The sequence below is a fragment of the Taeniopygia guttata genome, chromosome 23 (genome assembly GCF_048771995.1).
Source record: "Taeniopygia guttata chromosome 23, bTaeGut7.mat, whole genome shotgun sequence".
NCBI lineage: Eukaryota > Metazoa > Chordata > Aves > Passeriformes > Estrildidae > Taeniopygia > Taeniopygia guttata.
Genome location: NC_133048.1, coordinates 1,187,915 through 1,207,234, shown reverse-complemented (window position 1 = coordinate 1,207,234; position 19,320 = coordinate 1,187,915). Strand labels below are relative to the sequence as shown.

General features: G+C 48.3%; 1 protein-coding gene across 2 annotated transcripts in view; it reads left to right on the top strand.

Annotated features, from left to right (window-relative positions):
- Positions 1-740: 740 nt before the first annotated feature.
- THRAP3 (thyroid hormone receptor associated protein 3) overlaps positions 741-19,320 on the top strand; it is a 25,054-nt gene continuing 6,474 nt past the window's right edge. For both annotated transcript variants that reach the window (XM_030290531.4, XM_030290529.4), the window contains exons 1-7: positions 741-893; positions 4,882-4,940; positions 8,323-8,405; positions 11,895-12,055; positions 15,467-16,372; positions 17,742-18,482; positions 19,006-19,178. In XM_030290531.4, coding sequence (XP_030146391.1) covers positions 11,919-12,055; positions 15,467-16,372; positions 17,742-18,482; positions 19,006-19,178 — 1,957 coding nt within the window. In that variant the 5' untranslated portion in view covers positions 741-893; positions 4,882-4,940; positions 8,323-8,405; positions 11,895-11,918. The remainder of the gene's footprint in view (positions 894-4,881; positions 4,941-8,322; positions 8,406-11,894; positions 12,056-15,466; positions 16,373-17,741; positions 18,483-19,005; positions 19,179-19,320) is intronic.

The window sequence follows — 19,320 nt, the reverse complement described above, 5'->3', positions numbered from 1 at the left end:
TGGGCTGGGATGGATGGGATGGGTAGGGCTGGGATGGGCTGGGCAGGGCAGGGCAGGGAAGGGCAAGGCTGGGATGGGATGGGCAGGGCTGGGATGGATGGGATGGGTAGGGCTGGGATGGATGGGATGGGTAGGGCTGGGATGGGATGGGCAGGGCAGGGCTGGGCAGGGCAGGGCAGGGCAGGGCTGGGCTGGGATGGGCAGGGCAGGGCTGGGATGGGCAGGGCAGGGATGGATGGGATGGGCAGGGCTGGGATGGATGGGCAGGGCAGGGCTGGGATGGATGGGCAGGGCAGGGCTGGGATGGGCAGGGCAGGGATGGATGGGATGGGCAGGGCTGGGATGGATGGGCAGGGCAGGGCTGGGATGGATGGGCAGGGCAGGGCTGGGATGGGCTGGGATGGGCTGGGATGGGATGGGCAGGGCACGGTAGGGTAGGACGCTCTCCTGGCCCCCACAGCAGCGGGGCAGGTTCGCCCCCATACCCAGGTTTGCCCCCGGAGCCCCCACCCGCAAGCAGGGCCCAGTCCCAGGGCTGCCCCTGCCCTCCCGGGCGCTCAGGAGCCGCCTGTGGGCCAGCCCGGGAGGGTTGCATTAGCAGGAGGCCGGGCCCGCCCCCGCCGCCATTTCCCGCCCGCGGCCCCGCTCCCCGCCGGAAGAGCTGCGCGCACCGCCGCGCCACGGCCGGAGGAGGAAGTGGCGACAGGGCGCGCGCGACGCCCGCCGGGAGCTGTAGTGCGGCGGAGCCGCCTGGTTAGGGGCGCGCTGCGCGGGCCGGACTACAGCTCCCGGCGGCCCCCGCGGGCGGGCAGAGCGCGCGCGCGGAGCGGAAGTGCGTGAGACGGAGGCGGAGGGGGCGCCTGGTGCGGAGGGGCCGCGGCGGAGCGGCGCCGGTGAGTGCGGGGGAACCGGGGGGAACCGGGGGAACCGGGGGGCTCGCGGGGTTCCGGCTCCGCCCGCCGCCACCGGGAGCTCCCCTCACCCCTCCCTCCTCCCCGCGCCCTCCGCAGCCGCCTCGCCCCGGCTCTGCCCACGCCCCCCGCCGCCCCTCCTGGGCCTCACCGCGGCGCTGCTCCCCACCTGTCCCGGTGTCCTGGCCCCGCGCGGCCCCGGGCGAGGCTCGTTCGCGGCTCTCGGGACCGCTCTGGCCCGGCCCCAGCGGCGCCTCGTGGTAGGCCCGGCCAGGCCTTGGCGCCTCCTCGCGGCCCCGGGCCCGGTTGGGCCTGCCCGGCCCTTCCCCGGAGCCGCCCGTGCGCCGCTCTGCTCTCCGCTGTCCCGTTCGCGGAGATCCCCGTCCTCTAGGCCGCGCCCCTGAGGTTCCCCCGCTCCGTCGGTCTGTCCCGGAGGTCCCGTCCCGGTGTCCGGGGCTCCCGGGGGTGCCGCAGCCATCGCCCCTCGGCCCAGCCCCGCGGGCGTGTGGCTCCCGCAGCGGCGCTCAGCACCGCCCGTTTCCCGGTGCAGCCGCAAGCCCCGGAGCTCTCTCGGTGCCTGCCTTGCGTCTTCCTTACTCGTGCAGTTTGGCTGAACTTCAGGCGATGTGGCAGAAGAGGCGTTGCAGTGGCTCAGACACGCGGGTGAAGCCTGACTCTACACTTTCCTGTCGGATTTTTCTGCTAGTTCGTGTTGTTTTAGGGGAAATGAACGTGTTTGAGGTTTCTGCAAATGCATTTTAAGCCTGCCCAAGGTGATTATCACCTGAATGGGGTTCTGGGTGTTTGTGTAGTAAGCAGTGCTCCATAGAATCACGGAGGCATGGGATGATTTGGGTTGCAATGCACCATAAAGCTCATCCCATCCCACCCCCTGCCATGTGCAGGGACACCTTCCCCTGTCCCAGCTTGGACATGTCCACGGATCCAGGGGCAGCCACAGCTCCTCTGGGTGCCATGTGCCAGCCCTCCCCACGCTCACAGGGAGGAATTTCTCCTTAATCTTCGATCCAAAACCACTTTCAGTGTGAAGCCATTCCCTGTGTCCTGCCTTGGGAGGAGCAGGTGAACTCTGTGTGTGTGTATGCAACACCATCCTCTCAGGACCTGTCAGAGGTGGGAGACTCCTTGATTTTTATGTGTGCAGTGATGTGCCAGGTGCTGTGGCACAAGAACAGATTTGCTGCTTGAAATTAACAATTTAAAACCGTTTGGAAGATGGTCTGGGTTGTCTGGTGGTGGAAGAGAAGAGCCTTTATTGCTACATCAGCAAATGGATGTTTTCAGGCTGCTTTTCTTGAGAGCACAATGAAATAATCCAGTTATTCTCTGGAAGGACTCCTGAGAATTCCCTGTGGCGGGGAGTGAGGGCAGATGCTGTGTCAGTGCTGATGGGGTGTGACATTTCGGGTGGGCTTTGCTGTGCCCTTGCTGGGTGCTGGGCTGGGAGAGCTGCTGGCAGGGATTGGGTGTCACAGCCTTGGCTCCACGCACTCAAAAGGTGTTTCAAAGCTTTGCCTCTCAGGTTCTCTCGAAGAGAGTCAGCTGTAGGCACAGGAAGGCAAGTGCTGGGATACAGCAGTGCCTTCTCCTGGAGTGGTTGCTCTGTGTCCTGCTCTGGAGCTTCACAGGTGCCCAGCATGGAGTGAGGAAATGGCTGGCTTTGTGACCTTTCTTACGGGTTGCACAATCTCACAGCAGATAAAAGGACAAAACAAGACAGTTAGTGTAGAGAGATTTTGCAAATGTGCATTTTTGTGTCACAGGATCCTCTGGAGGGTCTAGGGCCTTGTGATTTTTGTCTAACATTTCTTTGGGTGCTGCTATGTATTTTTGAATTGTATTTTTCCATCTAGGAATTATTATCCCTACCTCAGCAGGAACAGGGAGGGCAAGTAAGAACTTGATTTGAACAGTTTCCTGCAATGTCCTTAGGCAGCTGAAGGTTGGGAATGCTGCTCCTGAGGCAGTGCTCCCGTGGATGGGCATGTGGGCTCACAGTGAGGTGTTTGAGGCTGCAGGAAAGCTGGTGAACACTTTCTGAGCTGTGTGTTGCTATTAGAAAAGGAAAATGCTACGGTTATAAAACACCAACACATAGAGTAAGTGACAATCCATCACGCATCAGCAGATCTAAATTTAGTTTACCTGTTCCCACTTTCTCCATTGTTAAGGAAATATTGCTTTGGGAGGCCTAGGGAGTGCTGAGCTGGACTGGATAAGCCTGAGAATGCTTTTCACTGTAAGGCCATGATGTTCCGTAGTTGTATCCCTGAAGGAATAGAATGGTTTTGCCAGAAGTTTGAGTATTTTTCAGCTCACTTGGCTTTGTCTTTGTGAAATGACAGTTTGTCGTGTTGGAACTTCTTAATTGTTTGACCAGCCACAGAGCCCTTGAACTTTTTCTCCATTTCTGGAAAAGTTTATAGTATCCTGAGCTGTGTTTAATAGCTGCATGTGCCGGGGCAGGGACGTGGGGTTTGGGTCGTGGGTTTCCTCAGAATTATGGTGGTACAGGGAGTTCTTTGGTGAGGCAGGAATTTCAGGATATTTAACCACATAGTTCAGGCCACGGATGTTGGAAGAGAGAGGAGTGGTGGTGGCAGTCACAGAAACAGTTCTGGCTTCCTGGGGAGCTTGTGCTGGATGATGGTGCCAGGCTGTGTGACAGCTCCTGGTGACAGTGGGGCTGTGCCAGTGCCCCTTGAGCTGCCCCTGTTCCTGGACACGGTGATGCCTGTGCTGGACAGGCCTGGGGACAAGGCTTAAACTGCTGTGTGGGATTCTGTAGTGGGTCCCAAGAGTAGGAAGTTGTTACACTTGGCCCTAGCAGCTCATCAGGTCTTTGTTTCTGCTGGTGCCAGGACAGATCGGTGCGTGGGAAGGAGCCGGTGCCATTTTGTTTCCAGATGACAGGCTGAGCGTGTGGGTCTGGAGTCTCCTACCCTAAAGGAAACATCCTTCACCTCATCACAGAGAAACTGTGTTAGGAGAGCCTGAGCATTGAGGGAGTCACTGCTGGGAGCTTGGAGAAGTGAAGAGTTCCTGCTTAATTTAGCTTTATCATGTCAGAGCTATGAATAGTGAAATCACGGGATCACATTTCATGCCAGCTGGGAATGGTGTTTGCGCTGCCTCACTCCATGGTAACCGGAAGCTGCCGGGCCTTAAAAAAAAAAGTGAAGCTAATGGCACACAGAGATGGCAGCCGGCTGCCCTGGGGTTGTTTCCCACCCGAGGAGGGCTTTTCTGTGCGTGCCCTTGCTCCTGTCATGCACGAACACAGCTTGTGCCTGTCTGGTGTCTGAGTGAGGCCTGTGCACAGCCCTGCTCGCAGCTCCAGCGATCCCAGAGCGAGTGCCCTGCTCACAATTTCACCTCCACAGTCGTCACCCGGCCATTTTTAGCCTGCCATGATTTACAGGGTGAGGTGGGTGTGCAAAGCCCAAAGAGCCCCGCTGGGGCCGCAGCGTGCGGAGCTGGCTCGGCCGGGCACTGCTCCTGCTGCTGCTGGGTCACTCCTACCTTTGGCTGAGTGAAAGCAGCAGAGGAAAGTGGGGCAAGGAGCCCTCCGGCAGTGTCTGCTCTGGGAGCACTAAAGGTGATGGGGCTGTGGGGTGTCAGGCTGGAATTCAGTGCTCCAGGGGCTGAGGCTCAGCATTAATGATGTTAACTAACCTGTGCCTTAACGCGGGGCTGGACATGTGATACCAGGTGGCATCGTGTACATCGTAATTTACACCTGAAATAATTACATTAATTGCTCCTGTGGGGCTGTGGGTGAGGTTGGTTTCCCAAGTTAAGACCTGTGTATGCACTGGCTGATTAGATGAGGTTATTTTGGTGGCCTTTTTTTTACTGGGAAACAATGCTGAGATGAATAGCCGAAATCAGAATCAGGATTTGCCAGTGTCTGGTTTGGTTTAAATTTGATTTTTTCTTTTTTACGTAGGTCAATCGCTTCTAAAGAAGCAGTGTTTAGAACAAGATTTGATGGGACACTTGTACAAGGTACGTGAACACAGCATGCAAAATTGTTCAAATAAGCTTATTCCATATTTACAGGATTCCTGTGGACAAGCATTTCCCTCTGTTTTGAAGTCTGGCAAAGTGTAGGGATGGCCTGGTCTGGTGCCTTGTCCTTACAATAATGCCACAATTAACAAACATTTAAAAAATAACTTTATATGTTATACCAGGTCATGGAAATCCTTTTCCTTGTTTTCCCCTGAGGTAGTGGGATTCCCATTAAGGTAGAGATAAATGAAGTGCTGGCTTGAGAATATATGAGTAGTTTGGCTTTTTTTGGCTTAAAATGAAATTTGCTGGAGTTTGTATTTCCATAGGTTAAATGTGTGGAGAGTTGTAATCCCTCAGGAGATTTATTTTGGCTGTAACTATACTGTGTGTTGCAGAAGAAATTCCAAAGAGCCCCTAATCAAACAGTTTTTCGTTGCTTGCTGTTTATTTGGAAGCAGAACTTCCACGTTTTTAAGTGTGCATGGCACCTGCTGGGCTCCAGCTGGCAGACACCTGAGAGGATGGAAATGTCCTCGAGGGTGCAGTTCATCCTCCCTTTGCTGAGAACTTCACTTACACGCAAGTTTGAGTTCCTTGAGTTAACTAATTTGTGAGTAATTTTCTTAAGGGGAGTAAATTGGACCTTTTCTTGCTTCTTGTGGGGGTTGGAGAACTCCAGGCACAGATTACCAGTCCCCCAGCATCCAAAGCTGCTCAAAACAGCAGGGCTGTGCTGTGAGGAAGCCATCACTTTGGGGAAGGACATGATCTTCCCCCAAGCATATTTAGCACATATTAGAGTAGAACGCTCTATTTTGTGGTTAGGTTTTTGGTAATTTTTTTTTTTGAGCAGTGTTGCCTGGGACAAAATTTGCTGAGGAGGTTGGTAGGTGTAGTTGTAGCTTTAGTTAATGTGTGTCATAAATCTTCTGAAAACGCGCTGATACTGAATCTGAGAAGAGAAATCATTCTGCTTTTTGTTCCCTCAATGAAATTTGGTTATAATTAACATTTTAATTTGCTTCTCCCTGGCTGGCTGTAGGAGCTGTGCAGGTGACCCTTCCTCTCAAGTGTTCCATTGATATCCAGAACATACTTAAGGCGTCTTGCACCAAAATGTAGCTTGGAAAGGAAGAATCCAGTAGAAAGTGAGGTGTTAAGAGTTGGGTTCTGAGCTAACAAAGATGAGTCTGCTCTCTGCACTTGCTGCTGCACTTCAGGGACTTGGAGAGAGCTGCAACTCTTTATAAGCTTATTTTTGCAGTGATTGTTGTTGCCTCATTATACAGAACACACTTTGTAAGGTATTTTGTGGGATTATTCCCTTTTTTCAGAATTAACTAATCTTGTTTGGGTTTTGGGGCTTGGGATTAGGAATTGTAGAGCTGGCAGAAGGAGAATTAATTTTTTTTTTCTTTCCTGATAATGAGGGGTGTTGAGCAAATGAAGGAGCAGTTCAGCTGTTCCTCCTGAGCTGAGTGTCTGTGCTGGTGACACCAAGTGTATGCCAAGAGGCTCGGGCAGCAATTTGCTCTCTAATGAGGTGCCACCTCATTTGCTTTGGGCCTCACAGCAAAATAAACCACAACAGCTTCACTCAGATGCTGGCCAATAAAAAGCAGATTTTTGTTTTCCTACCACACTTCCAGAGAGGTTTCTGCAAATGCTTTTACAAAACATTTAATATTTATGAGCTGAGTGTTTGCAAACCACTGTAATGAATTTCACCACACCATGCTTGTGTCTGAGGCATGTACACAAGCCATGTCACTTGTTTCCAGGTGTTTGGAGGTTTACGCTCAGATATGAACACAAACAGCTGCCTTGGCAGAGAGGTGCATGCTGCATGTCCCTCTCCAAGCTGTGGTGCCCCGTGTGCACCTGGGCATGGAGTGGGCTCAGCTGGAAGTGTGCGAGCTGGCTGCTCTGGGCAGGGCTGGGGAAGGGCAGAAATCCCAGCCTGCCTGAAAGACCTCCAACAAAGGAGTGGAAGATGGAAAGAGTCACAAAGTAACACAGGCCAGTTGGAAGCAGGGAACAGATTCCTGGAAAAAGGCGTTTTGACAACCAGCAATGTTTTTAATTTGACCCATGACTTGGCACATGGAAATGTTCTTTACGGTGTTCTGGAATAAGAAACTCCTGGATTATGATTTCCATTTCAGCAGAGTGTTGAGCACGTTTCCCAATTTCCTTTCACAATCTAGAAGAAAGGTTTGCTACTTCTGCCTGTTTTGTCTTGACTTGGTTACATTTTCTGTAGTAGTGCTCTAAACACAAAAATAGTATTTTTCTCCAAAGGACAATCCAGATTTTGCTCTGGATGACCTCTGTGTTTGGGATTGTAGCAAAACTTGGTGGTAACAGTGATGTTTGGGAAATAGGCAAAAAAGCCCTCAAAGCCCAAGTGTCACAAAACAAGAAATAATGGGTATGGCAAACTCATTCTGCCGCTGTGAAAGACTGAAAGTCAAAGATGCTTGTAAGATATAAGCTGAGGTTTCATTTTGTGGATATCTAGACTGATGGACAAGACAACAGTAAAAATAATTTAAAAAATGTCTGTGGCTTGTTGTTCTTTGTGACTTTTTCCCATGATTGGTAAGCAGGATTTAAGAATCACTAAACTTTGCAACACCACTTTTCCTCTTGGCTGAGAACAGGACTTAATCACCAGTTCAGAGAAAGGTTTCAAGGCTACTTGAAAACTGCTTTTTCAGTGAAATGAGGACAAGAAATTAATAGCTTTAAACAAGTCTATTTTATGGCTGAACACAGAGTAAGGGCATTCTTGCTGTTAACTCAGAGTTTAATAACATGGAGTAATTTCTGAGGTTGTGTTTACTGTTGTTTTCTCTTCTAAAACCTCCACCCCTCCAGCAGTGCATGGAAGGATTCTGAAATGTAACTGTAGACCTGTCAGAAAAGCTCCCAGTGGACTGGTGGCTCCCTTGGATGACGGCGATATGCTGATGGATGAATTGTCAGGAAAAGAATTGTTTCTGTTGGCTTGTGGATTCCTTTAACAATATGGGAAAATCCTTAGTCCTGAGCCCAGTAAGACCATTCAAATGGGCTGAGAGAAATGACTCCAGCACGGCTGTACAGGTGCACTGACAGATGTGTGTCACAGCAGGTGGGATGGGGCAGGGGAGGTGGAGCAAGGAAGGAAGACTTAAAATTTCGAAAGCACGAACGATCATTTTGAAACCTACATTTTTCCATAAAAGTCCATGAAAAAAATGCCTCGTCAGCTGTGGTGTGTGTGTTCCCTGAAACACTTCTGGCTGCAGCAGGAGCTTAGGGCAGCCAGTTCGCCTCTGGTGGCAGTACAGCAATGCATGTACAAAAGTGTATTTTCTTCTCATTTCAGGTTTTCTTCCTGATTTCATAATTGACAAAGCTGAGACGGTGAAATCTGACAGAAGGGTGCAAGGTGTGAGCCTGCTCAAGCAGGTAGGCACAACAAATAAAATATTCACAAGAGGTAAAACTGCCTGTCTTGGGATTTGTAATAGACCTTCTTATATCTTTTCTCTTCTTAGCATGCTACAAGTTAGACTGATGGTAAAATTCTGCTTCATTGTTGTGCAAAAAATAGAGAGCAGGTTTAGACGAAAAAAATGAGCCTTGTGTCTTGGAATGTTTGGACTGATCTTCCCAAATAACTGCAGAATAGGGTAAAGTATAATAATTTAGTGAAAAAATCCTGGATGTCCTGGAAGTAATATCTATTTTTGTTTTTTTAATGCTATATTGACTAATCTTTGGATTTACGCCCTGGTGATTTTTGGGGGAAGAACCCTGCTTCCCCCATATACCATAACTGGCCAGATTATAAATGTCACACTGATCTAAGTGTTAAATTCCTTATTGTGCCATGTGCCCTCCTCCAGCTTTGTTCTTTGCTTGAACATTGCAGTGATTTCAGTCACGGGCCTTAAAAGTTTTCCTTAACTATTGTGAACATTTAAATTCCCAAGCTGTGGAAGCTCCTGGAAGGGCACAGCTGTGAGAGACTCTCAGTGGTGTGGTGACCTTTTTTCATTGCTGTGGAGTGGAGCAGAGTTGTGCTTCTCTTTTGGGTTTTGTCAGGAGGTAAAACATTAACTTTCCTACCACTGTTTCCTGACAATAGTTTGCCTTCTGGGCAAAGTCCATCGTGGTGCTTTAGTGGGAGCATTTGCTCCTCTATTGTTTCCATCAGTGGTCTGCTGGATTGCCCTGAGGGGGCAATCCAGCTGTTAGGGAATGGAGAAAGCAAAGTTTGCTCTATACAGAGTGGTTTTATGACAGATGAACAAGCTGTCAGGTGTCTTGTTTCCCTGGGGATGGTGCCTTACCAGAGCTTCTAAATTCAGCACACAGATCACATCCAAAACCAGGATGTTTTTGGATGGGAGACTGCACTCCTTGGGAAGATCTGCTGGACAGCTTAGAACTGGGCCTGCAGAATAAACAAACCAAAAAAAAAACGAAAGTTGAAAATCCCTGGCAGTGCTTCCAGCAGGACATGCCCTCCAGATGAGTGTAGTCACGCTTGCCTGCTGGGACAGGAGATGTGGATCAGGCAGCAGCATCGGCCTTGTCCCTTCCCAGGTGCAGGAGGAGCTGGTGTGGGGGGTTCTGTAGCTGTAGGAGGGAAGTGGGACTCTGGCAGGGCAGATTAAGGATGAGTCCCCATAGAACTGTTGCTTCTGGTGTAGCAAATAGCAAATGCTTTTGCTTGCAATCCCTGCTCAGGGCCAGACTCAACATCTCCAGGAGCTGTGTGCCCTGGGCACAGCTCTGTGGGCAGGGGAAAAATGGGAATGGCAGGGGAAAAATGGGAATGGCAGGTCAGCAGCCTGTTCCTGAGTCAGTCATTTTTAAAACTAAATGTGTATCACAGTGAGTTTACAACTGCAGTTAACTCAGGGGAGATGACGTGACTCCAGTGTGCAGTTTGTTTAACCTTTTAAGTGCTGATGGAGCATAGCAACTCTGTTTCTATCCTAGTAGGAGTTGCTTCATATGTTAGGAATGAATCAACTTGAAAATGTTGGCAGAGATAAAGAATACGAGACGTGAGTGTTTGGCACACGTTGCATGCACCAGGGTGGTTTGGCTGGGAAGTGTTGCAGATCAAAGTAAAAGGCAAAGCTATTAAGCAGATCAAAGTGGTAATTTAAAAATCTATTTTGGGGTCTTCTTGGGATTTCCTGAGAGTTGGTGCTACATCTTGCAGTAGTTCCTGTTAACATTTCTTTCTTCTCCTCTTCCATGTTTTGGTTTCCAGTTCTCAGCATTGGATTGTTGTGGGCAACAGAGTAGGAAGTGTTGCAGGAAGTGGTTCAACAGCCATATTCAGTGAACTAAATACTTAAAAATTATCCTTCCACTTAGAAATACTTAAAAATTATCCTTCCACACATTCTTTCCCTGAAAAATGACCAAGTGTAAGAATAAACTTTGGTTCTTAGTGGCAATATTGTTTGGTTTTCATCCCTGGGGCAACAGGGAATAAAACATCTGTTGTTTCCTTAGAACAGGAACATAAAATTTATTATTTTTTCTGCATGCTTTCTGATGTGGAATATATTCAAATACTTCAGTTGAATTGATCTAACATCTTTAGTGTAGTTAAAGTGAAGAACAGGAGCATGTAACATGAGTTTTTAAAATAAAAGCCAACTAACTTCCCATGTCTAGAAAGTCCCAGCTCTGGTGATGGACCACCATCCATTCTCCCAGCAGCTGCTCCTGTGCTGGGCATTGTGTTTTTGCTGGAATGCCTTGGCAGAAGTTGAAGCCTTGAGTAACCATATATGTAATTTTGGAGAGCCACTGGAAGTGAAGGCATTGCAAGTCAGTCCTCTGGAATTTCCTTAAAATGGGTATAACAGCAGCAGCCACATTTGATCAATTGTGTTTATGTATCTGAATGTTTCTATTTTTAAACAGTGGGTAAAAAAAAAAAAAAAAAGATAAATTTTGTGCTAACATAGTTCCTTTTTACTTCTGGCTCTTTTTCATTAGTCATTTTAGGTGGAAAGTTTGTTCATAACTTATTGACTATGCAATTAATGCAAATTTTGCTCATTGGTAATGGAGAACAGATCAGGGAAGGTGTAACTGAAAGATTTGTGTGGTCAGACTATTCCCTGAATCATCTTCTAAGGGACTTTCTAACCTTTACCTGGATATATGCCTGAAGATAGCCCAGGTAATTAATAATTACAGCTATTTTGAATCATTTAGTGCTACAGTGTAATCTTTTCTGTCTCTTAATATTTGGAAGGACATCTGATTTATTTTGGCTGCAACAGAGCTCCTGGCTGGGTGATCCACACTGGTGACTGATCACAGCAACTGCAGGAGCTGCACAAGCAGAGGGGACAGGATTGAGCCTGAGCAGAGCTGTGCAAATAGGGTCACATTCCTGTGCCTTGGAGTATCAGCTCGTTTCTGATTGCCTCTGAAAGTTTAGATAAAAGTTTACGGGGTGGGTTTTTTAATGGTAAACCTTTTTATTTCTTCCCTGTCCTTTAAAGCAGTGGCAGCTGGCTGCACAGACAGGGATGTGGCTGCAATTACATGGATTTTTCACTTCCACAGGCTAGTTTGCCTCTAGAGGTGTCCTTGCCTCAGCCAGCACTGTGGCCCTGCCTCTTCCCAGGTTTGCATTAACTTGGTGTTGTCAACTGTCACACTCTTTTATTGGGATTATTCTGTGTTTAGAGCCTTTTATTCTTTTTGCAGTTTTCCTCTTTAGACTGAAATAAACCTTCTATTCTGAGCCCAGCCCCATTCATCTGTTCCTAGCAGGCACTTCAAACATTCCTATTTCCAGCCTTATCAAGCTCCACGTCCCTGGAGTCTGTCAGCCTGCCAGGTGCTGCCTGTCCTCTCCTATCAACCACATGCTTCATTTCTCAAATAATTCTGTTTCCCTGTTTCCCTCAGGTGCACTGAGAGGTGCTTGCAGAGATGTCTAAAACGAACAAATCCAAGTCTGGGTCCCGTTCCTCCCGCTCGAGGTCTGGCTCGCGGTCCCGCTCCCGCTCCTTCTCCAAATCCCGCTCCCGTTCCCGCTCCATCTCACGCTCCAGGAAACGCAGGCTGAGGTGAGTGTGTGCAGCCAAAGGCTGCAACAGGGCACTCACTTCCTCCCTTGCAGGTGGTTTGTCACTTAGCTCCTTTCCAGGGAAAACTTGGATTAGATCCCAGGACCGATAACGTCCTGTGTGTCAGGCTGCTTCCCGCCAACCTGCGCTGTTTGGGTGTTTCCAGTCACTTAGGAGAATAAATTGTTAATAAATAAATAAATAAATAAGCAGAGTAAGATGTTTGTCAGCACAGTCAAGATCTTTCTTTTGAGACTTTGGCTTTTTTAAGGAGGCTTTAATTTAATGGATCCCAGACTCATCCCATCTGTGTAGATGTCATGTGTTTTTTTCCCTCTTGACAAGTGAATTCAAGCAAATTTTAATATAAATTTTAAACTCTACTGTGAAAGGTGGGGACAATTCTTGATATTCCCTTGCTCCTCCCCTTTGCATGCAGGAGCCAGATAACAGGGAAGATCCTTCTGGAGGGATAAAGTGGGTAAAAGATTATTTTGCTGCAGTTAATTTTAAGAAACAATTAATGTGTGTAATAGTTGTTCCTGTCTCCCTGAATTGTTTCTGAGCAGGCCAGTTACAGGCTTGTGTCTTCCCTGGATGTCATTTTTTACCTTTTCTCTTGGCTAAGCATTCTACATCTGGCAAAGCCATTCCAGTTGGGTGGGGTGTAATGGTGTTCTGCCTTTTCACTCATATGGATAACACGTATTCTGAAAACCACGGGGCTGTGAACACATGCAAGTGTTACCAGCTAGAGATTTTAAAAGTACAGAAACTAATGAATGTACAGTTGGAGAAAGAGGGACATGACAAAACTAAATTAGAGGCAGAGACTTGAGTCCAACCGAGCCCTTTGCAGAAGGAAGCTGGAATGCTGGAAGATCCGTGCTCATTTGGGAATATCTCCTAGCTGTGAAGGAGCTTTGGTAGTTGAGAAAAAGGCACCCTGTGCAGACATAATTGTTTCCTCTGTGCTGCTGCTGAAGCTACTTCTGCTTTATAAATAATTCCTTTTTTTAAAAAAAAGGAGTCTGAATGGAGGGGCTCAGCCCAGCCCAGCCCTCCTGCCTGGCCTTGGGATGTGCTCCAAGGTAGGTGTGGTGGGCTCTCAGCATAAAAGGCCATTGCTGTGTACTTCAGGATGCACCAGAAATTCTTTTATTCTTCTTTTGGTAGGTGTGCTGTTTCTTCTGAGTTACACTGCTGTGTTGGACTCTGCCCAATATCTTCCGCTTTCGTTATGACTTTATTTCTCACTTCTTGTAAATGCCTACAGTTCAGGGGGCTGGCAGAGTTGGGGGAATTACCACTTTTGCTGTTTCTTTTACTGCATAACTTTTACTGTATTTTTCTAAAAAGATTTCTGGTAAATAGTCTGCAACTTTTGGAGTGAAATCTTCCTGCTGCAGCCTCTCTGAAGCACTAGAACAGATTTTGGAAGTGTCGTACGACAGGTCCGTGTTGATAATTGATCACAGATGCAGCAGTTGTCTGAAAATTGAACATCTGTGTTCCTCTTGCCTTGGACTAGAGCTTGTTATAACTGGTCCTTGCCTCCTCCTCTGATTTTCCATATGGTCGCTGTTGTTTGAATGAAGAAGTGTCTCAGATAAGTTTTTCCATTGTTTGAAGGATTGAAAAATCTGTTAAAATGGTCATTAAGCTATTTGTTAGCAATGACTAGAGTATGAATAAATGTTTCCTGCTAAACTGTGACCTGTGTAGGAGGAAGAAATTAAAATAGAACTAAAGTTCATCTCTGATTGCACATGTGTGCTAACCGTGTAGGAATTCCAGCAGCAGGTTGATCCCCCTTGGTTCTGGGGGTCTGGGGTGTGAGAGGTGAGGAGCAGCACTGAGATCTGTGTGAGGAAGTTCATGTCCATTGGAGTACAACCAACGTGTGTGTCAGAGCCAGAGCTCAGAATGCAAGAAAGGGCTGTGGAAACTGTTCCAATGAATGTTATTTACTAAAATTCCATTCGGAAAAATCCCTTTTCTATTTCAGTTTCCTAGTTTGGCCAGTCCTTCCTGTAGCCCTGGCATCTGAGCTACAGCAGGACCTTTAAACAGTTACACAACTGCAGCGATTTAATGGGAGAGGCTGTTGGGACAGTTAGTCACTGGAATCTGAGTTTTTCCAGGATTTGTGCGTTCCTGGATTCCGGTTTTGTGGATGCGGACAGGGGCGTCCACAGCGGCACCTGGCGGCGCCTGGCGGGGGTGTCCCAGCCCGGGAACTCCATGGGATGGAGCCGTGGGATGGGGATGGAGCTGTGGGATGGTGCCCACGGGATGGAGCTGTGGGATGGAGCCGTGGAATGGGATTGGTGCCGTTGGGATGGTGCCCATGGGATGGAGCCGTGGGATGGTGCCCATGGGATGGAGCTGTGGGATGGAGCCGTGGAATGGGGATGGTGCCGTTGGGGTGGTGCCCATGGGATGGTGCCCATGGGATGGAGCCGTGGGATGGAGCCGTGGGATGGTGCCCATGGGATGGAGCCGTGGAATGGGGATGGTGCCCATGGGATGGAGCCGTGGAATGGGGATGGTGCCCACGGGATGGAGCCGTGGGATGGTGCCCATGGGATGGAGCTGTGGGATGGTGCCCATGGGATGGAGCTGTGGGATGGTGCCCATGGGATGGTGCCACGGGATGGAGCCGTGGAATGGGATTGGTGCTGTTGGGATGCTGCCCATGGGATGGAGCCGTGGGATGGTGCCCATGGGATGGAGCTGTGGGATGGTGTTGCGGGATGGTGCCACGAGATGCACCTTTGGGAGCTTAAACCCATAGGCAGCGTGCCCTTTGCCCACTGCTGCCCTGCTGCTGTTGGGTGTAGCCATTTATGAGAAAGAAGTGAGGTTTCATCTGGATTATCAGAATTTTAAAGTGCATCTGAAGCTGGGACAAGAGATGGAGATTTGGGGTCTGTTGCAATAACAGTAGCGTGATTTGCATTAAAAATACTTCTTTGTGGGTGAGGTATAACCATGACCTTGATCTGTTAAGGGCTGGATGCTTGAGATCTGTCACTTTTTCTGAAGCTGGATAGCAGCCATTTTCAACCCAGCAAAATAGAGAGCAATGTGTGCTTATTGTAGTCTCTGCAATGATCCTGAAATCAAACATTTGACAATATCACAGCTACAAGTAATTTCCACTGCAATTTGTTCACGGCAAAGTGTAATACCTCAGTAAGATAAGGGTAAACCAAAGGATACCCTCAATCAGATAAGGGTAAACCAAAGGATATTTTTTTTAAAGCTGAGAAATTAGTTTTTCATAGTCTTTTAAAAATATGTCTTCAAATAAAAAGTTGTGGCAGAAGAACAAACTCTAAAAAGGAATTATGAAAAGAAACTATAACATGAAATATTTGTGTAATTTTTTTTTAAAATTTTAATCAGTTCTAGGTCTCGTTCAAGATCCTATTCTCCATCTCACAACAGAGAAAGGAACCATCCCCGAGTCTATCAGAACCGTGATTTCAGAGGCCATAACAGAGGGTACCGGAGACCGTATTACTTCCGTGGCCGAAACCGAGGGTTTTATCCCTGGGGCCAGTACAACCGAGGAGGATATGGGAATTACAGGTCCAACTGGCAAAACTACCGCCAGGCCTACAGCCCTCGCAGGGGGAGGTCGCGCTCCCGCTCGCCCAAGAGAAGGTCTCCTTCCCCACGGTCCAGAAGCCATTCCAGGAATTCTGATAAGTCATCTTCCGACCGCTCAAGGAGGTCTTCCTCTTCCCGCTCGTCCTCCAATCATAGTCGGGTTGATTCTTCCAAGCGTAAATCTGGAAAGGAAAAGAAATCATCCTCCAAGGATGCCCGGGCATCCCAGGCTGCGGGGGATAACCAAGGAGACGAGTCTAAGGAGCAGCAGTTTTCAGCAGCCGGGGCTCAAGATGCCAAGGCATCCGAGGGATCAAAACCGTGGCAAGATGTGAGCAGCTACGGCACGGGCTCCACGTCCCGAGGCTCGGTGTCGGAGCTGAGCCCCCGGGAGCGCAGCCCTGCGCTCAAGAGCCCGCTGCAGTCGGTCGTGGTGCGGCGGCGCTCGCCCCGGCCCAGCCCCGTGCAGAAGCCGAGCCCGCCGCGCTCCAGCCCGTCCCCGATGGGCTCTGCCACCCCGAGCGGCTCCACCTCCTTCCAGGGGGGCTCCCACCAGAGCCCCTTTGAGCACGGCTCGGCAGGAATGAGCCCCACCAGAAAGAGCCCGGTGTGCAAAAGCCCCACTCCCGTCAGTTCGATGTATGGTGCCACTCCGAAGGAGGAGGGCACAGCTCCCGGGGGAGGAGCCTTCTCCAAGAGGCAAGTGATGTGTTTGTGGTTCTGGGTTGGTTTTTGGGTTACTTTTGAGGAGCCAGCTGTACATTGGGATGCTCCCCATGAGCAGGCTCCAGCTAGGAAACTGTGCCAGCATACTGCCAGTTCTGGGCCTGGTCCTTTCTGAGTTATGGAAAAAAAACCACAGCAGCCCAGAGTTGTAGGAAGTTGGAATTGGTTTTCCAGCTTGGATAGTTCTAAAGATTATATATATTCCATGCAAAAATGTTCATAGCCCATGAACACTTGCAGATTGCCCAAGGAGGTTTCTTGGCAGCTGGAAGCTGACATTTCCCAGTTACATATGTGTTGGTTATAGACATTTTTAGTGTTGCCTTCTGGAATTGTTAGGTACTGTAAATTAGAAGAAATTAATTAAATCCTACCTCATATCCTGCAAGCAGCCCGAGGCAGGTGCAGCTGCAGTGCTTGTGCCTGTGTGTTTGGGTAGGATGAGAAACTAAAGCACCAAATACATCTTTAAAATGAAGACAGCCTTCCATGCAGAGGGCATCTGCTTCCATCATTCTCTTGATTAGTCCACTGCAGATTGTGCCCAAAGGTAACACTTTGTTTTAAAAGATACGGCACCATTCACAAGTGCTTTCAAGTCTTTATTGTTTTTAAAGATGGTTTGATCTGATTCTATATTAAGGATGTGTAAAACTTAAAAAGGGAGAAAACCTGTGGCTCTTTGGGCTCCATCCAAAGGATGGAGCTGGTGTCTGTGGGCTTTCCTACTGTCCCACAGAGCCAGGGTATTGATTTGTGAATGCTTTAAAATTGTTCAGATGCTATAAACTAGCTGAATTGTTCTCAACAGAAGTATTTTATCTCTCCCAGCAGCATATTCTCCTCTGTTAACCTGTTTGCTTTTATTTGTGTTTGCAGTCTGTCATGAAATATTTAGCTTACCTATGAAACTTGCATCCCAAATTTGAAGTAGCTTTTGAGGCTTTTATTTCCAGTGTGTTGTTTAAAGCAGAACAGTCCAATTTGAAAGGTTTGATGTGTTGTTCTCCTGAACCAGGTTTGTAAGTAAATAAACGGAGTGGGTAAGATGTTCCTCTTTTCCTTCCAATGCATCTGTGGGTCAGGTGGGTTTGATTTGTCCTTGAGCCTCATTCCATCAGTTCTGCATATCCATCTCCTTGTACATTTGCTGAATTTAGTGAGAACAAAAGTCTGAATTCAGGCTGAGTTATCTGCTTGACATTTTAATTATTCTAGGGCCTAGAGGCAGTTTTCAGTACATGCATAGCTTGGTGTTCTCTGAAGTTTGACTCTTTGAACTGAAGAATTGACCTTGTTGAGCTCTAATAAGAAATCTCCTGTAATGTCTGTTTATGATCAGGTATCTGGAAGAGCAGAAGACTGAGAACGGGAAAGACAAAGACCAGAAAGTAACAAATACTGAGAAAGAAAAAAGCAAAGAAAAAGGGAATTTCTCTGAGTTGGGATCAACAGATGGAAAGGCAAAATCTGACTCGTATGGATCGAAAGCTGACTCGGAGAAGGGATACCGTGGCAGCCAGTCACCCAAGCGCTACAAGTTCAGGGATGACTTTGACAAGCTCAAGGTCCCAGAGTTCCACAAGGAAGGTCATTATGGGAAAGATGAAACAGATGAGCAGGACAAGAAAGACAAGGCAAAGGGCCGGAAAGATTCGGAATTTGATGAGGAGCCCAAATTTATGTCTAAAGTCGTAGCAACTTCAAGTAAAAGTCAAGAAGAGGATAGGTCAGGAAAATGGGAAGGTGTGGTGTTCCTGCCACCTGGAAAGGAGAAGCAAAGGAAGCCTGATGAAATGGAGGAGGAAAGCTATTCTGAAAGATCCAAAAAAGAAGAGAGACCAGGATCCAAGAGAGCTGAGCCTGGTCACAGGGGTTTTGTACCTGAAAAGAATTTTAGAGTGACCACTTACAAGTCAAGCCAGGAAAAAAGCTCTTCCCCTCCACCAAGGAAGGCTTCTGAGGTGAAGGAGAAGCCAGGCACCAAAGTAGAGGGGCTAACTCCTGGCAAATCCTCCTTTTCCATTACTCGTGAGGCCCAGGTCAATATTCGAATGGATTCCTTCGATGAGGATCTTGCACGGTGAGGATCTGCCAGCTTTTGAGCAGTCTCAGTAGTGCTGTTTTTTCCTGTTTCTCTTCCTGAGATCCCCAGGTGCTTGCCAAGTGTGAGGAAGGCTAAGCAATATTGCATCACAATTTGTGGTTTTGGGAGCCAGAGATTAACTTTTTACTAACCTTTGCTATGTAAGATTAGTTTAGGGTGTAGCTGGATCTGGGAAGAGCCCCAGATGGAGTCAGTGGCTTCTGGCTGAGGGAAGCTGACTTATAGAGGGGAGCTACTGTGCTGCTTAAATCCATTTGACTCTTTGCTATGTGTTTTACTACTCTTTTTCTCCATGCAGCATTGGAATTATCACAGTAACCTGGAGCAGTGTGTTTAGGGATGTTTAAAGGAGCTCCTTGCTCATGCCTTTGAGTATTCATGGGTGCCTCCCTAATAACAACATAAACCGTCAATGAGCTCCCAGCTCCTGCAGAATTAAACGCTTTAAGTTGCTCCCTTTCACCCCATTCCTCTGTTTCATGGGCTTTTCTTTTTCCAGTCCCAGTGGCATATTGGCTCAGGAGCGCAAGCTCTGCCGGGATCTCGTGCACAGCAACAAGAAAGAGCAGGAATTCCGCTCCATTTTCCATCACATCCAGTCGGCTCAGTCACAGCGAAGCCCTTCTGAACTGTTTGCTCAGCACATAGTGACTATAGTCCATCATGTAAGAGGTGGGTCAGGAGTCCATGTGTCCTCAGGGGAGGTTCGCTCCTCTTTTGCCCTGACAAGTGGGGTTTGTGCACTCAAAATGCCTGGAGTTGTTTTCCAGCAGATATTCCAGAGATGAGAGCAGCAGCATGATCGCAGTCATCT